The sequence below is a fragment of the Crocodylus siamensis genome, chromosome 9 (assembly GCF_052110815.1).
Source record: "Crocodylus siamensis isolate JL-2025a chromosome 9, ASM5211081v1, whole genome shotgun sequence".
Taxonomy (NCBI): Eukaryota; Metazoa; Chordata; order Crocodylia; family Crocodylidae; genus Crocodylus; species Crocodylus siamensis.
Window position 1 is genome coordinate 37,360,075 of NC_143403.1, and position 21,557 is coordinate 37,381,631.

Below are 21,557 nucleotides of genomic sequence, written 5' to 3' on the forward strand. Positions count from 1 at the left end.
TGGTGGTCTCATCAAGGGCTAGTGAACAGCTACCGTCTCCCTTGCTTGAGGCAGCAGGACTCACAGTCAGACCCATGATTGGTGATCTCTCAGGAGCAGACAATGGCATTTGAGAACCTCCATTCATGGTTGGACATACCAATAATGCAGCACGTTATGAACTGGGGTGCCACTATGATGAACTCTTGATACTCCATGTAGGAAAGCAGCTCTCACACTCTTGAACTCACCATGCACTCTGCTGCCATCTTGTTGTGCCCCACTGGGCAAGTCTCCCTGGAGACATCCAGGTAGATGTGCAAGTTATTAGTTGGGCTCTTGCCGACGCTGAACTGTTTTAACACTTCAGGGTTCCCCAGCACCCATACCAGGCTTTTAGTTGCTTCATAGGACCATGTTTTCCCAGCCTTACACACCCTGGCTGACTGTCTTCTTCCCTCCCTGGTCTCATCAGAAGACAGGTTGCAGACACAGGCAGACCTGGACAGGCTCGAGAGTTGGGCAGACCAGAACCAAATGAAGTTTAATACTTCCAAGTGTAAGGTGCTCCATGTGGAGGCAAACAGCCCTCAACATACGTGCAGGCTCAGTGGTGACAGCTTGATTTGCACCACGTCTGAAAGGGACCTCAGGGTAATGACTGACTATCATATGAACATGAGCCGGCAGTTCAAGGTGGTGGTTAGCAAGGCAAACAACATGCTGGCATGCATCAACTGATGCATGTTGTGTAAAACTAAGGAGATGATATTCCTGCTCTACTCAGCACTGGTGAGACCACAGTTGGAGTACTGTGTCCAGTTCTGGCCACTACACTTCAATAAGGACACGGAAAAACTTGAGAGAGTCCAGAAAAGAGTCACCCGTATGATCAGGAACTTGCAAGGCAAGCCATACAAGGAAAGGCTGAGGGAACCACCACAGTTTTATTACATTCTCCCCTTACCCCAATACCACCATCTGGCAAGATGGAGGTGGATGAGGAGCAGTGGAGCAGCAGCAGCAGCAAATGGTAAGTTTGCAGCTGAGGGGGTGGGTGTGGCACCTGTTCTTCATACTTTAATACTTTGAGATAACTTTTATATTTCTTATCATGCATTCCAGACACACAAGTAACAGTGAGGGTGGACGCTGTGTGCCAGACCTGGCCCCCGGGATAAAAGGCATCCAGAGTTATATATAGGTAATGTCAGAAATATCCCACCGACTTTCTTTGTATCCTGTAGGGAAGAGGGGAAGAAGGTGCTTTTGCGGGACTACGGGCCAAAACCAAACTTCTGCTTCTTTGTTTGTTCCCCTGCAGAAGACAGAGAAGATCAGAAGTAAAAAATGGTAAATGAAGAAAAAAAAAAGTTAAAGACAGAGAAAAAAGAACAATGAAGGAATAAATGAGACTTAATAATAGTTATAGATAGAGAGATAGTAGATGTGGATATGTAAGCAAAATAAAAATAGAGTATAGAATAAGTTTAGATAGATAGTATAAATAGTATAAATAAGTATAGATAGTACAGATAGTGTAAGAAGTGTAAATATTAGTAATATAAATATTATAAATAAATGTAAATACATAAATAAATATAAGTACTGTAGATACTGTACATAATATAAATAGTATCAACATTTTAATGTTTTATAATAGTTTATAATATTTTTAAATGGCCTTAAATAGTTTTCATATTATATAATATTTTCTGATGCTTAATAATATTCCTAGTGATGGTAGCATAGCTTATTTTAGTTATACTTAGGTTTATTTATCATAAATGATTTAATTACTTAAATATTTATTCAAATTTTACTGCTGTATCTATGATTCTTCTGTTTATTTACCCACTTAATTTATTTAGTGTGATGTTTTGGATCATGGCATTTTCAAAAAATTATAATAAAGATTTCAAATAAAGATTTGCCGAGGTTTATTTCACAGGCAGAATGGGCTGTGAGAATTCAGACTTCAGGGGTGTGGGCCTTTGGAGTGGCATGCAGGCGCTGGAGGAGGATGCAAGGGACAGGGCACCTATTTGGGCAGGTATAGGAAGCTGTGCAGCTGCATGGTGTGGTGATGGGTGATGCATGGTCAGGGTGCAGTAGGGGGCTGTGTAAATAAAATTGCCAGATGCGACAACTTTTTTTTCCTCCATAGGCAAATTACCGTGGGTTCGAGGGTCAGTTTGGGAGTGGGTGAGGTGGGCTTGTGACCGTGGGTTAGTGTGGGGACCCCTAATTTCAGGGGCTGGGGGTTCAAGAGTGAGGAGGGAGACTACTGGGTATTACATGTGCCCTCTGCTGTAATTCAGTACCGTTACAGAGCATAAGCAGGAAGTGGTATGACTTGTAAATTACCATCTTACTCTGCTTGTCTCCCTCAGCACGGGGGGACAATCCTGAATCATGCTGTCCTGAGACCCTGTCACATAACTCCCAAAACCTGGAGACATACAAGAAAGTCATCAGGCTGTCTGTCACGTGTGACAATCTGTGGCAAACAAACAGTGATCCTTGCATCTGTTTAAGGAAAGAGATCCTCAGGTAGGGGTGTGTGCACATGGGAAGGGAACATGATGTGTTTACGTAGGCAAAACTGTCTTGGAGCAAGTGGTATGTGGGCCTTTTCTGCAGTAGTGGGACGGTTAATGCTACGGCAGCTATTCCAACCTTCCCTCAAGACCCAACGCAGAAGAGAGGGTCCTGTCCCAGAGTCCCAATGTCCTTGTAAAGAGGAGAAGCCTGTTTCAGGAACCGGCCCTAGCATTTGGCCCTTTCTTCTCCCAGGGAGGAAGGTCTTGTGCTGAACTGCTGATTCTCACTCACCTGTGCCATAACAGGTAGTTCTCATAGTTTATACCAGTTGGACATGTTTCTCTCTCACTTTCCAGTCTGACAGAAATATAAAATTGTCTGTGCTGAGAAAGTACCTACCTTGGTAAAAGGTTCTCAAGTAGCTCAGGCCAAGATGGCCTCATTTTGCCATCTCCCTGCTTGTCCCCTGTGGGCAGGACTGTCACTCATGCATTGGACTCAGCAGGCATCACAGAACTCATTGGTGCATACACTGTGCTCTGTAAAGAACAACAGTGCCAACTGATTGACTCGACTTGTCCCCTTTCCCATTGCAGGTACTGGCTGGACTTTGAGGACCTCATCACCACAGCATATACACAGGATAGTCTGGACCTAAATTGGGCAAAGATACGAAGTCAGAACATCAGCGCCACAATGACCCAAGCTGTTGTCTTCACGTTGATGCCTTCTGAAGTATGAAACACAAATCTTTCTAAGTGGTAGCTCTTTCAGAGCATGGAAGATATAAGCCATTGGGTCTAAAGAAGTGATTCTCAGCTGGGGTGCCACAGTACCCTAGGGCATCATGAAATCCTTTTAAGGGTGATGCAGACAGTGCCGCAGCAGGTGGGGAGGAGGAGGGGTTAGTGGGGTGACTGCCCCAGGCGCCGAAGTGAAGGAGGCGCCAACAGGTGCTGCCCAGCTAGGTCGGGATGTGGGATGGAGCTGTGAGTGGCTCGTTTGGGGGGCCCACAGATGGGGGAAGAGCAGCTCCACCTGCTCCATGCACTCCTAGCAATCATGAAGCGGGCATGTGCCCCCTCCCCTTCCACCCTCCCGGATCTGTACACAGGACAAGTGCAGGCTGCCACTGCTGTCTTTGCCCCGGGTGCCAAACTTCAGTGCTTTGGCACTGAATGCAGAGTCCAGAGTGTCTGAAAACTTCTGGCCTGCTGTGGTCTTTCTGAGTTCTGTACAACAGAAAAATCATTCTATTATTCTTCTATAGTCGAAAAATGAGTGATAGTTAAAAAAGAGTTGCATTTTTCAAAGGTTGTCTTGAATTTAATGAGAGATGTTTTGAGTCTAAAAGGGATGAGAAACACTTATATAGAGTACCAAACAGACTCCTCAAGGCACTGGGGATATGATGTTATGTAACTGTTACCATATATACATACCTGTGAGGATGCAGGAAAAATGGTCTCTCCTGCTAGTACTATGCATCCACCTAATGCACTCAGATGTTTCTCCACATCCTACATCCCCAGTTGGACTCGCACTGGAGTCATGAACTTGGATTTGGAGCTACCAACACAGAAAGTTTGAGCAACTCTTCTCTACTGGTCAGGAGTAGGACCTCTGATTTCTAGTCCCAATTTCACCACTGATTCGCTGAGTAACTTTGGACAAATTATTTCTCACCTGGTTTTCAATTCCATCATTACAGTGGATATTATAATATCCACCTCACATGGGATTTATGAGAATGTAATAGGGTCTTGATCCTGAGACAGGAGATATTAGAGGAGAACCAGGTGCTGTCAGCAGATGATGTGCAGTTCAATATGAATAAAGGCAGAGTGCTTCACCTGGGGAGAAGTAACCTGCAACATGAATATAAGTTATTTCCTAAGCTTGGGAGGGGATGTCCTAGCCAGCATGATGGCTGAAAGGGACCTTGGGGTTACGGTTGATCACAGGATGAATATGAGCCGCCAGTGCAACACTGTAGTTGATGGAGCTAATGGCATACTGGGATGCATTAGCCAATGCATTGTGAGCAGGGCTAAGGAAGCCATCCTTCCTCTCTACTTGGCATTGGTGAGGCCCCAGCTAGAGTACTGTGTCCAGTTCTGGGCACCACACTTCAAAAAAAAACATGAAGACTCTTGAAAGAGTCCAGACAAGGGCCACAAGAATGATTAAGGGCCTGGAGGACAAACCTTATTGGAAAGACTAAGGAGAATAGGATGGGGTTTAACACTGATAAGTGCAAGGTGTTGCACATGGGGAGGAAGAACCGGCACCACACTTACAGGTTGGGGAACTCTCCTCTTGCCAGCACGGAGACGGAAAAGGATCTTGGAGTCGTCATTGACTCCACGATGAACATGGGCCGGCAGTGTGGGGAGGCAGTCAAGAAGGCCAATCGTACTCTATCATGCATCCACAGATGCATCTCGAGCAGGTCCAGGGAGGTGATCCTCCCCCTCTATGCGGCACTGGTCAGGCCGCAGCTGGAGTACTGCGTCCAGTTCTGGGCGCCACACTTCAAGAGGGACGTGGACAATATGGAAAGAGTTCAGAGGAGGGCCACTCGTATGATCAGGGGTCAGCAGGGCAGGCCTTATGAGGATAGGCTACGGGACCTGAACCTGTTTAGCCTCCGCAAGAGAAGGCTAAGGGGGGACCTTGTGGCCTGCTACAAACTGGTCAGGGGGGATCAGCAGGTATTGGGGGAGTCCCTGTTCCCCCGTGCGCTGCCAGGAGTGACCAGGAATAACGGTCACAAACTGGCGGAGGGTAAGTTTAGATTAGATATTAGGAGGCGCTACTTCACAGTCAGGGTGGCTAGGGCCTGGAACCAGCTTCCAGGGGAAGTGGTGCAGGCTCCTAGCCTGGGGATGTTTAAAAGGAAGTTAGATGAGCTCCTTGCCGGGGTCATCTGACCCCGGTGCTCTTTCCTGCTAAGGCAGGGGGTCGGACTAGATGATCTACCTAGGTCCCTTCCGACTCTAGCTACTATGAAACTATGATCTCAGACTGTTCAGTCTGGGGAAGATAAGACTGAGGGGGGACTTGGTGGCTGTGTGTAAATATGTAAGGGGTGAATATCAGGAGCTGGGAGAAAAACTGTTCACTAGGGTGCCCCAGGGGAAGACAAGGAGCAATGGCCATAAACTGTTAGAAGATGGTTTCAGGTTGGATGTAAGGAACAACTTCTTTACAGTAAGGATGACCAGAATCTGCAATAGACTTCCCAAGGCGGTGGTGCAGTCCCCAACCTTGGAAGCCTTCAAAATGAAACTGGACAGACACCTTGCCAGGATCATTTCATCTCAGCAGTATTCCTACCCAGAGCAGGAATAATATTTTGAGGATTCTTCCTGCCCTTAATTTCTATGACGCTCATCTCTTTTCATCCCATGATATAGGTGCCCACAATGATAGATGTGAATGGAAAGAGGAACACAAGCAGTGTTAAACTCCCCATGGAGATTTTTCAGTCTTTTAACAAGACAGATCAGGTCACAGTGGCAGTGACCATGATTAACAGTGGGGAATCGGGACTCTTCAAGGTAAGAGCTGGTATATTAGCCATAGCAAAGGCCCATCCAGGCCCTTCTCCACCCTGCTTCTATCACTGAACAATGTGTGATGCCTTCAAGGAAGGCAAGTGCACTCTTACTTTTTTTTTAGCAACCATTTATCCTCCTGGATCATGGTGTATGTATGAGGGCCACCCAGACCTTCAATACATATGCCTGGGCAGGAATTTTTGGAAGAGTGGCTGCCCAGACTTTCCACCCTCCTCCCTTTAGGGCACTGAGGCAAAATCCAAAGACTAGACTGTGTCCAGATATTTGGTGCCTCCATGGCTATAGTTGTATAGGAATCAAACCCAGATTTCCTGTGTGATAGACAAGGATTCTACCACTGAACCACACAGGACTCCACTCTACTGTGCTCCATTGCTTGTATAGTGTTGAACGGGCAGGAAACAATCCCTTCCTGACCATGACAGTGATCCCCAGATGCCCTGGAGCATGAAATACACATTTCCTCACTAAGGTGAAATTGACCATGGAAAGCAATCAATTAATTCCCTAGGACAATGGATAGATTGCATACCACCAGTTTAAAATGATACATCCTTAAGTACCTCCAGCAAATTTTTCATACACATAGGTAACAGACTGTGTATTAAAACAGAGGCAGGGGCAGAGGCAGGGGTGGGGGCAAGGGCCGGGGTGAATGGGGCCCTGGAGCAGGTTGGGGGATGATCAGAGCCCTGGGCAGCTTGTCCAGGGGCATGGGAGGGGTGTCTCCTGTAGCTGTGTGCACTCCAGGTGAGGCAGGGGGGCACATGCACCCCAAATTTGTGTGCAAGGCAGAGGCACACTAGGCTCTGCAACCTCCTGCTGCTGCCTTGGGAGCCACATGCAACACTGTGTACCTCCCACACACTGGCTACACTGCTTCCCCTGCCCACCCAGGGGCAGGAAACACCTGGTGCCGTATGCGGCTCCCCAAGCAATGGAAGCAAGATGCAGAGACCAGCGCACAGCAGGCAGCCTACCTCTGCCCCGTGCACAAATCCAGGGAGCATGTGCCCACAATACTTCCTCTAGGGTGCACACAGTGACGGGAGCCCCGTCATGCCCATGGATGGGCTTCCCAGAGCTCAGACCATCCCATGCCCTGCCCCAGCCCCAGGGCCCCATTCACCCCAGTCCCTGCCCCTACCCCTGCCTCTGTCATACTCCCTCCCTCACTGTGGGAGCCTTGATCTGCACCCCCATTGGCGACATGTAAGGGGTGTACGCGGGTGCATGTGCACTCAGAGCTTGGCAGTGCACCCCCTGTAAAAAGCACCATCGACACTGCCAGCAGCGTGCCACTGACAATGCTGCGGCTGCCTGCAGGAGTTCCCCACTCGCTGCCGACACGCCCCCACTCCCAACTGCTGCCAACACCTGTGAGTGGTCACTGTGCCCTCCCATCCTCCGGGGGCACACAGCATTCATGTGTACCCTCCTGCCCCTTCTGTCCTCCATGCTCCTTCCCCCCTACACACTTACCTGCTGGGCACTGCTCCACATGAGGCTAGGCTGCATTCCTGGCCACCTGCAGTAGGCTGCAACTGGGTATCTGTGTCTGTGCATACCCTGCCCTCCGGCCTTCTGTCACCTACACGCATACCACTCACAGGTTGTCTGCATACCACTGGTGGTACATGTACCACAGTTTGGGAACCACTGCCCTAGGCAGTTCAGAAAGGAACAAGCCAACTGGCTAAACTAGCTTGCTTTGACCCTCATCACCTCTAGGACCAGTGCAATGGTTGCTAGTGACACCATGATTCTTGGTGGGCCTGAACCTGGAGCCTTTAGATTTTAGTAGCTCATGCTACTGTGTGAGCTAAGGAAATATGGCTTGTTAGGTATGGTATAGAAAGCTCATAAGCCTCGCCACCACTCAAGGACAGAGCACAACTTGAGTGGATATGGGTTATACCTTAGCCTGGCAAGCTGAGGTTCCTGTTTAAACATACAGACTAATTATGGCCATTGCCACGCAGGAACCGAATCAGACAGGCACTGTCCTAGACAATGTAGTTATCAGTGTGAAGGTGAAGGGCAAGAGGATCACTGGACTCCGTGAATGCATAGAACTCAGCTTCTTGCACAAACAGCTGCCTCAGGTGAGCTACAGTCCCTTTAGCCCTCCCTGCAATCTGACGTCTTTCCTCCTCAATGAGAGACCTCCCTGATCACAAACCTTCTCTGTGCTTTCAGAATTTGACCCGCCAGTGTGTCTTCTGGGACTTTAATAAAGGTACCAACCCTGCCTCTGTTCCTGCAGTACTGAGAACAGACCTGCACTCTACACAGGAAAAATAGTCAGGCTCTGAACCAATCATGGAAGAGCCTGAGACAAGAGCAAGGCAAAGAAGAAGCCGCTTGTCCACAAAGGGTGCACCAGAGTGTGACAGAATCCTAGGGACCCTATTGGCCTGCCAGCTCCCCAGCCCTGAGGGTTAAGAGGGCCCATCTTTATCTTTGTATCAGTGAAAATGTGCTCCATGCCAAGTAGGGACATTCCAAGCACCTTATCTGAACTGCGGCAGGAGAGGGGCCGAGGGGAGGCAGCACTCTACCTCTTCACATAGGGCTGCTCTGGATGTGGCACAGGCTGTTGACATCTCATCTTCCTGAACATGGATAACTGCTCCCTGGGGGCTGCCATTTTGGAGCCCCCTCTGAGTTGGCCCCTGGGGCAGATGCCCCACTCACCCAAGCCCAAATTGTGCTGTGGGCTTTTGGTAGCATACTTGGGATTACTCAGGTTGCAGTAGCTTGCCGTCTTGGACTTGTTGTGTGTGTCCCACTTGCATTGCTCAGAAATCTGAAGCACCCAATCCAATGTCCATGCCAGTTCAGTATGTTTGGATCTTACCTTAGGCAGATGAGAGCCACTAGAAAAAAAAACTATTAGTATTTGAAGAATAATCCTCAGAGATGTCATGATGACCAGACCTCAGAACTTCTCTGTGGCCAAATAATTGATACAGGATCCCCCAGAGAAGTAGACTGTGAACCCAAATACTGAATGTGCTGCTTCATTCTCATTACTTTATATATTCAGCTTCTGGGTTCTGACAGGGTAGCCATGGAGAGTGTGTGTCAATACTTACACTTGCATTTATTTAATCTCTATAGTTATATATACATCTAATCTGTATACGTCTCTTACCACTGTCACATCTGAGCATGTACTATAACTGTTCCACACTATGCAAACAATCCCACCCTCTACATATTTCTTCATCCTTCTCTTCTGACTCAAGAAGCTGCATGGTATTTCTTTACACTGTGGTGTTAGATCTCCAGTGTGCTTATTAGTGTCATAGAAAGCTCACACTGAGGAAGTGCCTGATTTATACTAATTGGCTTTTCTGCGTGACTTTTGTAGGTCAGAATGGAGGATGGAATTCATCTGGATGCCATGCTAAACTCCATGACACAAAAACCGTGTGCTGCTGTGATCACCTAACATTCTTCACTCTCTTACTGGTACCAAGAACACTTCACATTTATTGTTTTGATATTGGCTGTTGCCACTCAGGTCACACATACTTCATTTATCTGAACCAGAGCTATTCTGGGCATGAACTAGTGTGGTTTTGTCCAAACACTTCTTCTAAGGAGGTATAAAATCATCCTAGCCCAAATGACAAATCTGGATTCCATCTCTGTACTAGCCAAAGTTAGAAAATTGGAAGCAAATCAAATCCCATATCTTGGATTGATGGATGGATGGGGGAAACATTCTTGATCCAGACATCTGCCTTGCAAACTACCTGTAAATTAGTGAAGCATAGAGAATTAGTAAGTGTTCTTCTCCAAGTCTGAGTGTCTACAAAATTACTATAATCCATCATAACCATAGCTAATTCCTGATCCTCCTCCCCAGCCTTGGGTGGCATGTCAGGGGCTACTTACATGTCGCTGCTGCCCCTCTCTCTCCTCTCCACTGAATGTCGCCCAAGGAGTAGCATCCTTGCTACTTTTACTTGCGTGGTCTGAATAGGAATAGATTTTCCCACTCAGGTGGCATATCTACACATGCATTAATGTGCCATAGTTACTGTGCATTAAGTTGTGTACCTGTAATAACAAGTACTAACTCAAATCTTAATACCCAGTGCTACTGCATGCATTCATTTTAAGTGATGCTAATGTGCAATAGACTAATTCTGCTGAGTATTAGCACAGCTTTTACGATGATGCACTAATGTACAGTTGAATTAGTCTACTGTGGATTTAGCATCTCTTGTAGATGCGCCCAGGATGTACCAAACAACAGAAGTCTTTGCTGTTATTCTCCTCCAAGCATTGTTATTCTTACAGCTCCAGCAGGTTGCTGAGTTGTAATATACTGCTCACTAATTTCATACCACATCTGTGCCTGAGCTAACTCAGAGCATCTGTGTTTGACAGAACCCATCCATAGACAACATCACAGCACAGTCCTTGTTGACTACAACAAATGTTGGTTGTGGAATTTCCATGGTCTTCTTATCCATCACCATTATCCTGTACTTCTTTTTAAGGTAAGGTGCTTTCAGCTTCTCTCTAGGATGCCAGGAATTATTCAGTGGAAACATGGGTTTGGAAGGGATCTCAAGGTTCATGTAGTTCAGATCCCTACAAGGACTGTCTCTCTAGAATTCCCAGTGGTTTCCCATCCCAATGCTAGCCAGGTCTAAGACATCCAATGTCACATGAGAGTAGAGGCATCCAATCTGCTTTGGCTGCAGGCAACAATAAAATCTCATTCCTTTTATCTCAGTCCAGTGCACCATCCACAGGACTACACTGTCTTCCCAGTGGTAGAATGCAGGGACTGAGAATGCGAGTCTACCCCTGATGAGAACTGCTGCAATTCCAATGATTGCAGTGAGTTTATACCTGCTTATACCGGGACTGAGATTGGCCCAGATTCTGCCTGAAGCCAAACAGAAGACAGGGTTGGGGGGAAGAACAGCTGTTCAAGATACTGTTTCTTGGTGAATCCCTCACACTGCAGTCACCCCATTGCAAGGGCCATTTAGTACCATTCCTGGTGAGCTGTTTCCCCTCTCTGCTGTTTACTCTCAACCCACTTCATTATTGTTTGAGTTGGGATTAAGTTCTGAGGCACAAAAGAGGGTTGAGGTTCATGGCACTGCTCAATGCACACATACACATGATAAATCTGCTCCAAAGAGCTTCCAGTCTCTTACCTGATGATCATCAAGTCTTCTGCCTCCTCCAACCCATGTTTGGTTCCCTTGTTTTCTCCCTCCTTCCATATCTCTCTATTTTTTGTTCCAGTTGTGAAGATCTGGATTTAAGATGTGACTCTCCCAACATGGTGGGAGGGACTAAATCTGTAACACAAGTTTCTGGGCATCCCTTGACCATATTCCTCCTATCAGTGAATGCTGACAAGGGAGTTCATCACCCCTCCCTCACTTCCTAAGTGGCAAGAGAGAACTGAGTCCTCAGAAGAGAATGATGTCCTTTGATCTATGTAATCTTTTCCTTCCTAGTGCTTTTCCCAGGTTGACCTCCATTTTCACCAGCCCTCATTTTGTCTCTCAGGTTTTTTTACAAAAAATTCAAGTCTGACAATACAGTGAAGATCCACATGAATCTCAATGGCAGCTTGTTCATCCTGAATGTAGCCTACTTGCTGAACAATGGGATTAATCCCCTGGACCATCCAGGGTTATGCAAGGGCCTGGGAGGCTTCACTCACTACTGCCTGCTCTGCTGTTTCACCTGGATGGCCATTGAGGGCTTTCACCTCTACCTTTTGGTCATCAAAGTCGTCAACACATACATACAATACTACTTAGTGAAGCTGTGCCTCATAGGCTGGGGTAAGAAACATTTCCCCCATGTTGCTAGGACCCATCTGGTCGGGTTCAGAGCAAATTTACTAGCCAGAAAGTTTTAGGGAAAGCTCTTAAAAGATGCTTCAAACGCATTTGGGACTAAAGTTTGACATTAAGAGGACTAATAGCCTCCTCTGCATTTAAATATCATTTTTATCTAAAAACATCACTGGAGAAGAATGTTACAGGTGTGGAGAGGGCACCATAACTCTGCATAGAGACTGGCACAGGGAGCCCAGATCTTTCCAATCTAGATTCCCATGTTATATCACAAGTTCCCTAAATGGCTTCCTACAATGTCTGCTGTCTCTTAAGAGGTCAGAGCATTTAGGAACAGAAAATGAAACCAAACACCAACATCCCCTTTCTCAGGGATTCAAAGCTCCCTACAATTCACTGACTGCTCCTTTGTTTTACTCAGGGTTCCCTGCTATTGTGGTCACTATAACAGGCAGCATTAACAGCTATGGAGAATACACCATTATGGATATGGCAAACCAGACCACACTCTCTCTGTAAGTTACCTGCTCTAACATGCCTGCCTGGACAAAGCTAACTTAGTCCTGTTCCTTTTCATTTGGGAAGAAAACTGGACAGAACTTTCCATTTATCTTTGAGCTGCTTGATCTTCAAGACCCTTTAAGACCTTTTATATCGGAGCCAGCCTCTACTATTCCTTAGCTTCACATCTGGCTTCCTTTCTAGGTTTCCAGTTAAAAGTTACCCACAGTAGGATTACCAAGCATTACCAAGTCCTTCCTGCTATATCCTAATGCACATGCATCATCTGCAGGCACATTTGTGGGTTTCCATGAGTGTTGTGCTACAGCGCTTTCCTTTCACAGCACTCTAACATGAAGTTCCTGGGGACACCACCACCAGCTCTAGAAATGGAAAGGAAAGACTTGGGAAACTGCTGTACATTCCTTGCATATGCAATATTCCCCCTACCTCAGTGGGAAATTTGGGGACACAAGGAAAGCAGGATCTTTGACTTTACCATTTGTGCTTATTCCATACTGCTTCATCCTGGTCCTGCACAGGTGACAGTGGATAACATTTCCAGTATTCCGGCTGCTCCTAAGCTTCATTCACCTAGGGGCATTTGTTTAGAAGTTCTTCCTGCTATATCCTAATACACATGCATCATCTGCAGGCACATTTGTGGGTTTCCATGAGTGTTGTGCTAGATGTAATTCCAGATGTAACAGAGAAGCTGGAGTGGGAAGACTATTAGTGCTCAAAGTCGCAGGATGGAGGCACTCAGCACCAAAGTGTTCCACACAGCAGAAGAGTCACTCCCTATCCTGTAGTTCTCCTGCTTCCATCATAATTGTCCCCATGATAATGCATCTCCTGCCTTTACAGAAGGAGGAGCTTCATGTAGTCAGGCCCTTCAGATACGGAAGATCAGATTTGTTGGTCTTCTGTCCCTCTTGATGGGCTGGCTCCCTGGTCTGAAAACTACAACTAATAATCTCAATCTACATTCATTGTTGCTATCTCTTGCAGGTGCTGGATAAACTCTGACCACCTGACCATCCATTATATCACTGACTGTGGCTATTTTGGCCTTGTCTTCCTCTTCAATGCCTTGGTCCTAGGGATAGTGGCCTGGAAATTCTTCAGCCTTCAAAGCATAACAGCAGGGAAGGGAGAGAAGACACAGGCCTGGAAGGGGGTCCTCACAGTGCTGGGGCTCTCTTGCCTGCTGGGAGCCACCTGGGGCCTGGCTTTCTTCACTTACGGCTCCACGTCTGTACCAGCACTATACTTCTTCAGTATACTGAACTCGTTCCAAGGTCAGGAAAGCTCTTGGCTACAGCACAAGCAAACCTCGCTACAATAGCAGTTGTGTGCAAATACTGCCCTGCAGCTGCACTGGTAGTTCATCAGAGGCTATCTTTATGGTACATAAAGTATATGAAACCAGATCACCACTGCCTGCCATTTTAACAGAGAGATTTCAGTTGGGCTAAAATCCTAGCAGGCAGTACTTCATCCTGAACTAAATGGCAAAGCTAGCTGCAGCAGGGCATGTTGGAACTTCTCTGCCAGCCACGCTTCTTTGGTAAAGAGGCTGGCAGTGCGAAGGGCCATTTCTGCAGGTACATTCTAACTGCAGTGCTGTTAGGAGCACTTCAGTTAAGGACTGGGGCCCCTCACAGAAGTGGAAGGTTGTATTTGCCAGTGGGCAGAAACAACAGTGTGAGTATGGCAACCATCCCATATCCACTGGCTGCCTGGAAGCATTTGCTCCCAGAATCCATTCTCTCATGGGTGAAAGATTACTACCAAAAGAATCAGAATAGATGGAGCAAATCAGAGCTTAGTGGTTTCAACTGAACCAACTCAAATTAACTTCGGAAGTCCTTGGGCTTATTGAGGAAGGAAGAATGAGCTTTGGGACAGGTGAACTTCCCACTGGAAGCAGCATAAGTGGGGTTGGAGCTGTTCTCAGATTGAAGATGTTCACACTGAGACCAGGAATTGGCTCAAAACTCTTTAACAACACAACCTGTGCCAGTAGCCAGAAGGCCTTGCCAGCAGATGGATTCCCAAGTCTCCATGCCTGACCTGCTAATGGTATCTTTCTTTTCTTGTCCCTACAGGTCTCTTCATATTCCTCTGGTTTGTACTCCTGTATTTTCCAAAGAATGAGGCAGCCACATCCTCCTCCAATGCTGCCAAGGATGAACAAGTCACAAATGCTTTCCACAGTAGCCATATCCCCAACCCGTCTCCCTCATTCTAAGGGAGCCATTTTGGACAAAGACCTGCCTTGCAAGTGAAGCCAGGAACTGGGGATTTCATTTTCCCATGTTCTGTGTCTCATTCTGAAAGCAATATGCACTGGAACATTGAGTGTTATACCTGGTCTCAAGCACAAGAGTGGCTGGGCCCTTCCAGGCCACAAGTACATACATGCTCTTGGGTCACTAAGCATTACATGAAGAACCCTCACATTTTAATTGACCCACAAGCTGTGCACAGAACAGTCTCCTAAATGAAGTACTTGTATTACATTGCTTTATCTGAAGTTTTCCTGGAATAACCTGATAGGAGTTTTTGTTTCAGTTGTATAATTCTAGTACGGCTTAGCCTTCTCTTAGAACTGCTATAACTATACTAATGGGCATATGCAAATGAGCCATGCCCACTAGGCCTGTGCGAGTCGGCAGTGATCAGATCCGGCTTCGCATCCGGCCACTTTGGATGGCCTTGATCTGATCCGTAGCTCCAGATCAGTTTGCTGCTTCGATCCAGCCTAAGCGGCTCCAAAGCTATGGAGCCACCTTGGAGATCCAGCTATAGGTTATCATGGGGGATAAATTAAATATCTTTAACTTTGTTATTTTAGCTCTGATTTGGGTGCAACTTGCAGGAGTAGTAGCCTCTGCCGAAAGCATGAAGCTTGCCAAGTTTCAAAAAGATCGGTGCAGGGGTTTGAAGGGGAACTGCAACCCTACTTCGTGAAAGCAAAACACCTGTCACGTCTATGTGTTACACCACAGGGGGATGAAACCTGCAGGGGTAGTAGCCCCTGGTGAAGTCACAAAGCCTGCCAAGTTTCAAGACACCCCCAAACTGCTGACAGGCAAAACTTATCATGTGGGTGGGAGCTTGGCGACTGCATCTGTCTTGGGGCACAGGGGGGTTAAATCTAGTGCAGGCCTGAGCGCTGGGCCCTGCCAGGCCACAAAGCCTGCAAACTGTGTGCGTCTCGCTGGCAGTAAGCCCCAGTTAAGCCTCCTCCTCCCCTACAGCCTCCCACCTGGTCCTCCGCTTTACATGACATCAGATAAAATAACTTAGCTGACTCAACACCAGTAGCATCAGCAGCAGCATCAAAGGTACCCAAACAGAACTATCACAGCGCCTTTCTTTTTATAAAGGAATTGACAGCAAGAGGTAAAGATGTTGTGTTGTGTTGGACATATGATGTTATTCATGGTGTGTGATGGCTTATCTTGCCTTTTTATGTCTATAGGTGTATTATGAAAAAATAAAGGAGTACTTAAAAAAATGTATCTTGGGAAGCTTTAGGGTTGAAAACCCCTTTGACAGGCTGAGGAAGTACCTGCAGTTGGTCCTGGATGGAAAGAATAGTAAAGAAGCTAGAGGCTGGCCTGGCCTGCAATGCAGGCAAGAAAGCCAGTCAGTGAAAATGAAAATGGAGGCACTGGGGGGAGGGACAGGCTAGGGTCGGGGTAGAGAGAAAAGGGGGATGTAGCAGCACAGCTAAAAGTTCAGAAGTGCCTGGGGTGTCAGATGTCCAGCAGGACGCAGTGTTCCAGAACTCCACTAAGTATATTGAGTCCATGAGTTTCTGTACCTACTACCTAGGAGGCTGATGAAATGCAGTTCATAGGCCCAGCTCTGAAAAGTAGTTTGCATTGTCATTTGTTCCCTCTCAGGATCAGGCCTGAGAGACTGGAGGCAGAATTTTTTTTTGCTGAGGACTGTGCCCCCACAGGTAGTTGGGTTTTGTTGTCTTTGATAGATTCTGGTGTGCAGCTTGTGGGGGTACTGGAGATAGTTGGCAGGTTTTGTGTTTTGAACTGTAGGAAGTTGGCTTCAGTTCTGGTGTTGCGGTTAGGTGCTTGTTTGAATGTACAAACCACTTTTCAGAGCTGGGCCTATGAACTGCACTTCACCAGCCTCCTAGGTAATAGGTACAGAAACTCATGGACTCAATATACACAGTGGAGTTCTGGCACACTGCGACCTGCTGGACATCTGACACCCCAGGCACCTCTGCTACATGCCCCTTTCCCCGCTACACCCCACCTCAGCCTGTCCCTCCCCCCCCGATGCCTCCATTTCCATTTTCACTGACTGGCTTTCTTGCCTGCATTGGGGGCCAGGCCAGCCTCTGGCTTCTTTACTATTCTTTCCATCCAGGACCAACTGCAGGTACCTCCTGAGCCTGACAAAGGGGTTTTCAACCCTAAAGCTGGCATCCCGGGCAGCTAAGCTGAGCTCACCGGGAGCCTCACAACTGCACTGCAACCAGCAAGCATCAGGCCTGTCAAAGACATGACAGGTCTGGGTGTTCCTCAGCCAGGACTTTGTGTGTGCATTATCTGGAGGTTATGGTGCCTCCTACCCGCCTTTCACCAGGGGATCGTTGGTCCTGGCATTTACGGGGCTGCTGCGCCACCAGCAGTCCCACCAGGCCTCCCTACCCTGGCAGGGTGCAGCTTTAGTGGTCATGCCCAGGACCTGGGGCCTCCTCCTTCCCCATAGCCCAATCCCATACCTCCAAGTTCGTCCTGGCAGGGGATTGAGATCAGCAGGGACATGTTCTTCGCCTGAGGGCTGGTGATGCAGTTAGTGTCCCCTCCAGCTGAGATCAGGGCAGTACTCAGCTTTTCAACAACTCAAAAAAGGAAATTGGTGCAGATGGAGTGAGGAGGGTGGCACTCAGTTCATTTGCACGTGGAGCTTGGGGAACCCCAGCAGCGGGAGGTTCACCTTCAAGAACACCAGCTGCTCCACCAACGTAGGATCCAAGCAGGTGCGGTGGGGTGTCACAACGTCCCCAGCAATGCTGAACACCCTCTCACTTGGAACACTGGTTGATGGACAGGACAGGTGTCGCTGGGCAACCGTGGCCAGATCCTGCCATATCTGCCTGTAGTTTCCCAATAGGCCAAGGGGTTGCAGTCCAGTAGCTCCACATCCTCAGCGAGATAGGTAGCCACTGAAGCCTCGGTGCTACCTGCCCGAGGCTGGGGCCTGGTGCGTTAGGACCCCAACATTGAAGCCATGCCCATGGCTCACACTGGCAGTGGCTGGCATGGATGAGACTGCCTGGTGCTGGTGCTGGCAGTGCTGGCATGGGAAAGTGGATCCTGCTCGTCCGCATCCCCTCACCTCTGCACTTTGGCCTCCCCAACTTTGTTCACCAGCACCTGCATCCAGTGATCGAGTGTTTTTGGGCTGCCAGTGCACATGCTCCCCTTCACCCTTGGGTCACACATACCCACCATCATGTGGACCGTACTGGACTGCAAGGGATCCAGCCGTCTCCTGATGCCCTCCTTCAGCCGCCTCACCAGTGCCTGCACGTCTGGTGACAGCAGCCTGCCCCAGCCAGGAACACTGATCCCCTGGAACCTCTCCATTTGGTTCTCCAGTTCCCTCACTAGAAGGATCCCCTGGCTGAGGAAGGCATTGCTGGTGCTAAGGGTCTCAGTGGCCTCAAGGAAGGGCTTGAGGACTACCAGCATCTGGGAGATGGTACCCCACTCAGCTCTGTTCAGGGGGGCACTGATCCCTATCTCCCCAAGCAAGGCCATCTTATGGATGGCCTTCTGTTGCTCTACCAGCCTCTCCAGCATCAGGCATGTGGAGTTCCACCGCGTCTGCACGTCCTGCGTGATTCTGTGCTGCAGGATGCTGAGCTCTGCCTGTTTCTCCTACATCATCTTGCCCCCCTTGCTGCTGCATTGGAAGTAGCCTGCCACCTTCCTGCATTTTGAAATCACTTGGCTTGTAGCAGTACTGGTGGCAGTGCCATCACTGGCAGCCCTGTCCCGCTCCAAGGCATCCCTCACTATTAGGTGCAGCCTGTGTGCTGCACAGCAGATACCAACTAAGTTGGCATCACAGACAGCCTTCACTATATTGACCCCCTTGTCAATGACCATGAACCTGCAGGTGAGCTCGGCCTGCCCAACAAGCCACCCCTGCACCATGTGGTTCATGGCCCCCATGATCTCCCTTGCCGTGTGGGACTTATTCAGGACCTTGGCTTGCAGTAGAGCCCACTGATGGCCTGACTGAACACACCAGTGCCCTGTGAGGGAGAGGTAGGTGCGATTGCCACCCTGGCTGCTCTAGATGTCTGAGGTGAAGTGCAAGGCTACCTGTGGCCCTGCCTTACGCAGCTCCTCCCTCAAGTACTCCCTGCAGACCTCATACAGGGAGGGCACCACAGCCCTGCTAAAGGTGGTGCGTGTCGGCACTTCGTAAAATGGGGCCAGAAGTGCTACGAACTGCCTGAACCCTGGCCGCTCAACTAGGGAGAAGGGCTGGCTATCCAGAGCAAGCATCTCCCCAGTGCTCTGGGTGATCTCACTCACCTTGGGAAACATGCCCCCCCTTTCTGTCCACCTTGCCCCCACTGGTCCAGGGTGACCTGCCTCTGCTGTGGGGTAAGGGGGCTTTGGAGCAAGCGGGGGGGACTTCCCTTTTGGCACACTCGCACTGGTGCCAGGTTGAGCAGTAGGAAGAAGGGCAAGGGGGTGCTGCCTCCTCAGATGCAGCAGCACAGCCATGGTGGAGAAGTGCCTCATGTCCTTGCCACAGCTTGTGTGCCTTCAGCGGTGCTGGCAGACAGCAAACCTGGGATCATCTGTCACCTCAAAGTGACCCCACTCTACACTACTCCCCCGCTTCTGGGTTGAGGGCGAGGATCCTGCCTTCTCCCCTTTCTCAGCAGGCTGAGGCTGAAAAGCAGGAGGAGCTGCCTTAGCTGAGCTACTTGCGTCCACAACCTCAGCCTCCTCCAGGGTGCTGCTTTCCAGAGGAGACCTGGGTCTAGGGGAAACGTGAGGGGTGTGGAGCACTCACTCCGATTCCCCCTCAGTCCCCAGAATTGCCTTAGTCAGAGCGCTCAGCATCCCTGGTTCAAGCTCCAGCTCCTTCTCTGGCAGTGGGAGGCTCATACTGAGAGCTGAAATTGGGGTGGAAGAGGCAGTGATTCCACTGCTGATGCCCACTTCTGGACTGAGCGGAGGTGGTGCAGATGCAGGGATGCCAGGTGCAGACACTGATCCCACCGCCTGGCTTCCACGGGCAGCGCCGATGTCACGGCTGTTGGGGAACAGAATGCATCTGTGTTTGTGATGGGGGGAGCTTGCAGCTCTAGCTCTCCCCCTAGCCCCTCTTCCTCCCCTGCCAGAAGACCTGGCACCTGCCTTTCCAGCACGCTTCATATTGATCTTTCCTGTGCTGCAAAAGGTCTGTGTGTGCATGTGAATCTTTCTGTATATCTGTCTGTCTTGTTCTGCTGTAAACATACCTACCCACTTCTTCATAATAAGAAAGAGGAGCACGCAAGTCTCAGTCTAAGCATACCTCTCTGACACAGTTGCTGACAGGGAATGAGCTGCAAAAAGAGGCTTTTATGCTGTTTCTAGTCCCACCCCACAGATGATACCACTGGAAAGGTAGCCAGAGAGAAATCCTTTTCACTGGCTACCTACAGACATCAGTCTTCCTCTCCACTCCCCCTCTCTTCCCCCCCCCTCCATCCCTCCCCTGCTCCCCACCCCCCGCCTTCTAATTGTGCCTCAAGATGGCCGAAGCAGGTCTGAAGCATCCGAAGTGGATCCAAAGTGCTTCAGATGCTCCAACCCGCTTTGGATATCATTGCTGAGATCCTGCTTCAATCTGGATGGGCCGCTTCAGATGCTGAAGTGTCTGAAGCGGCTCCGGATCCGAAGCAGGATCTGAAGACTCACACAGCCCTAATGCCCGCACAGTTTTACATGCAGTTGTGGGGGCACCCATTGTTTCAAAAGGTTTGTTCTCAAGTAGATTTGGGGAGTTTGCTACTTCAAATCACCTCCTATAGGAACCCAGGAAAGAGGTGCCATGACAACAGGCACCACATTTGTAAGATTTGCATGTTGTGCCCAAACTGAAAACATGGTACCAAGGTTCCAAAGTCTCTGAGGTAACTTAAGCATTAAACCTACTATCATAGTTTGCTCAAGACATATGTTTGGCTTATAGAACAGATCCTGTGCCTGAAGATTGTATGTTGTATTAGTCCCTCTGTTGAACAGTTTATTAAGTCACTTGTCTAGCTGGCTATAAATGTGTGTCCCCTTGCAGTAAAAAACCCTGTGGTATGTTCACCTGAAAAATTAACTAAATCCAAGAGCCAGGGGATCATGGACAAGAACAAGCTGTGGCAGTACAGACTGGCTAGGAGAGGAGGAAGCAGTGTTACAGGCTGATGGTAAAGTAGCAATTTGCATGAGACTCAAGATACAAGCAAGCAAGTTCTAGGTTTTGGTTTCCATGTTAACAGCCACACTAGTGTTGCTTTAAAAATCTTTTTAGTCAATCTATTCCCTGAAAGGACCAACACCAACAGCAGAGTGCTTTAGTGGTTCACAAGAATAAAACAATACTGGTTTAAAAGAACTGTATGCCCTCAGTGACCAGGATGAAATTGCCGGCAGTGTGAAGGGCAGTTTGGCACCTGATTCACTGACTTTCATGGGAACTGAACCTGTCAAAACTGTGCTCCTTAGAATGCAGGCCCTTAGCTGAACGTGCTGGTATCTGTCAAACCACCTGTTTTCAGACAATGGCTAGGCTTTGTGAATCCAGCAGAGCACGTATACACAGGGGATTGGATTTTGTGCAACAGGTCAGGGAGTAAGGAAGATCTGCTGACTCTCAACAGCTAGGCAATACAGGGGACACAGAAGCTTTAAGTAGTTTAACCTTTTGCAGCCCAGTGCATTGTATCATCTTCTCTCAGCTAGGGAAAGTAGTCTATTCTTTTGAAAAAAGTCTCTTTAAAGAAGCAGACAGACAGCTCTTCTTAGCTATTGTCAGGTTTATTTGGAAATGACAC

General features: G+C 48.4%; 1 protein-coding gene across 1 annotated transcript; it reads left to right on the plus strand.

The window, feature by feature from the left end:
* Positions 1-1,135: 1,135 nt before the first annotated feature.
* On the plus strand, positions 1,136-14,746 carry ADGRG3 (adhesion G protein-coupled receptor G3). Its single transcript, XM_090063175.1, has 12 exons — positions 1,136-1,183; positions 2,373-2,532; positions 3,120-3,258; positions 5,943-6,086; positions 8,090-8,212; positions 8,307-8,346; positions 9,484-9,584; positions 10,512-10,624; positions 11,658-11,938; positions 12,375-12,468; positions 13,466-13,755; positions 14,566-14,746. Exons 3-12 carry the CDS (start codon positions 3,220-3,222, stop codon positions 14,706-14,708), a joined length of 1,368 nt encoding a protein of 455 aa, XP_089919301.1. The 5' UTR covers positions 1,136-1,183; positions 2,373-2,532; positions 3,120-3,219; the 3' UTR covers positions 14,709-14,746.
* Positions 14,747-21,557: the final 6,811 nt, after the last annotated feature.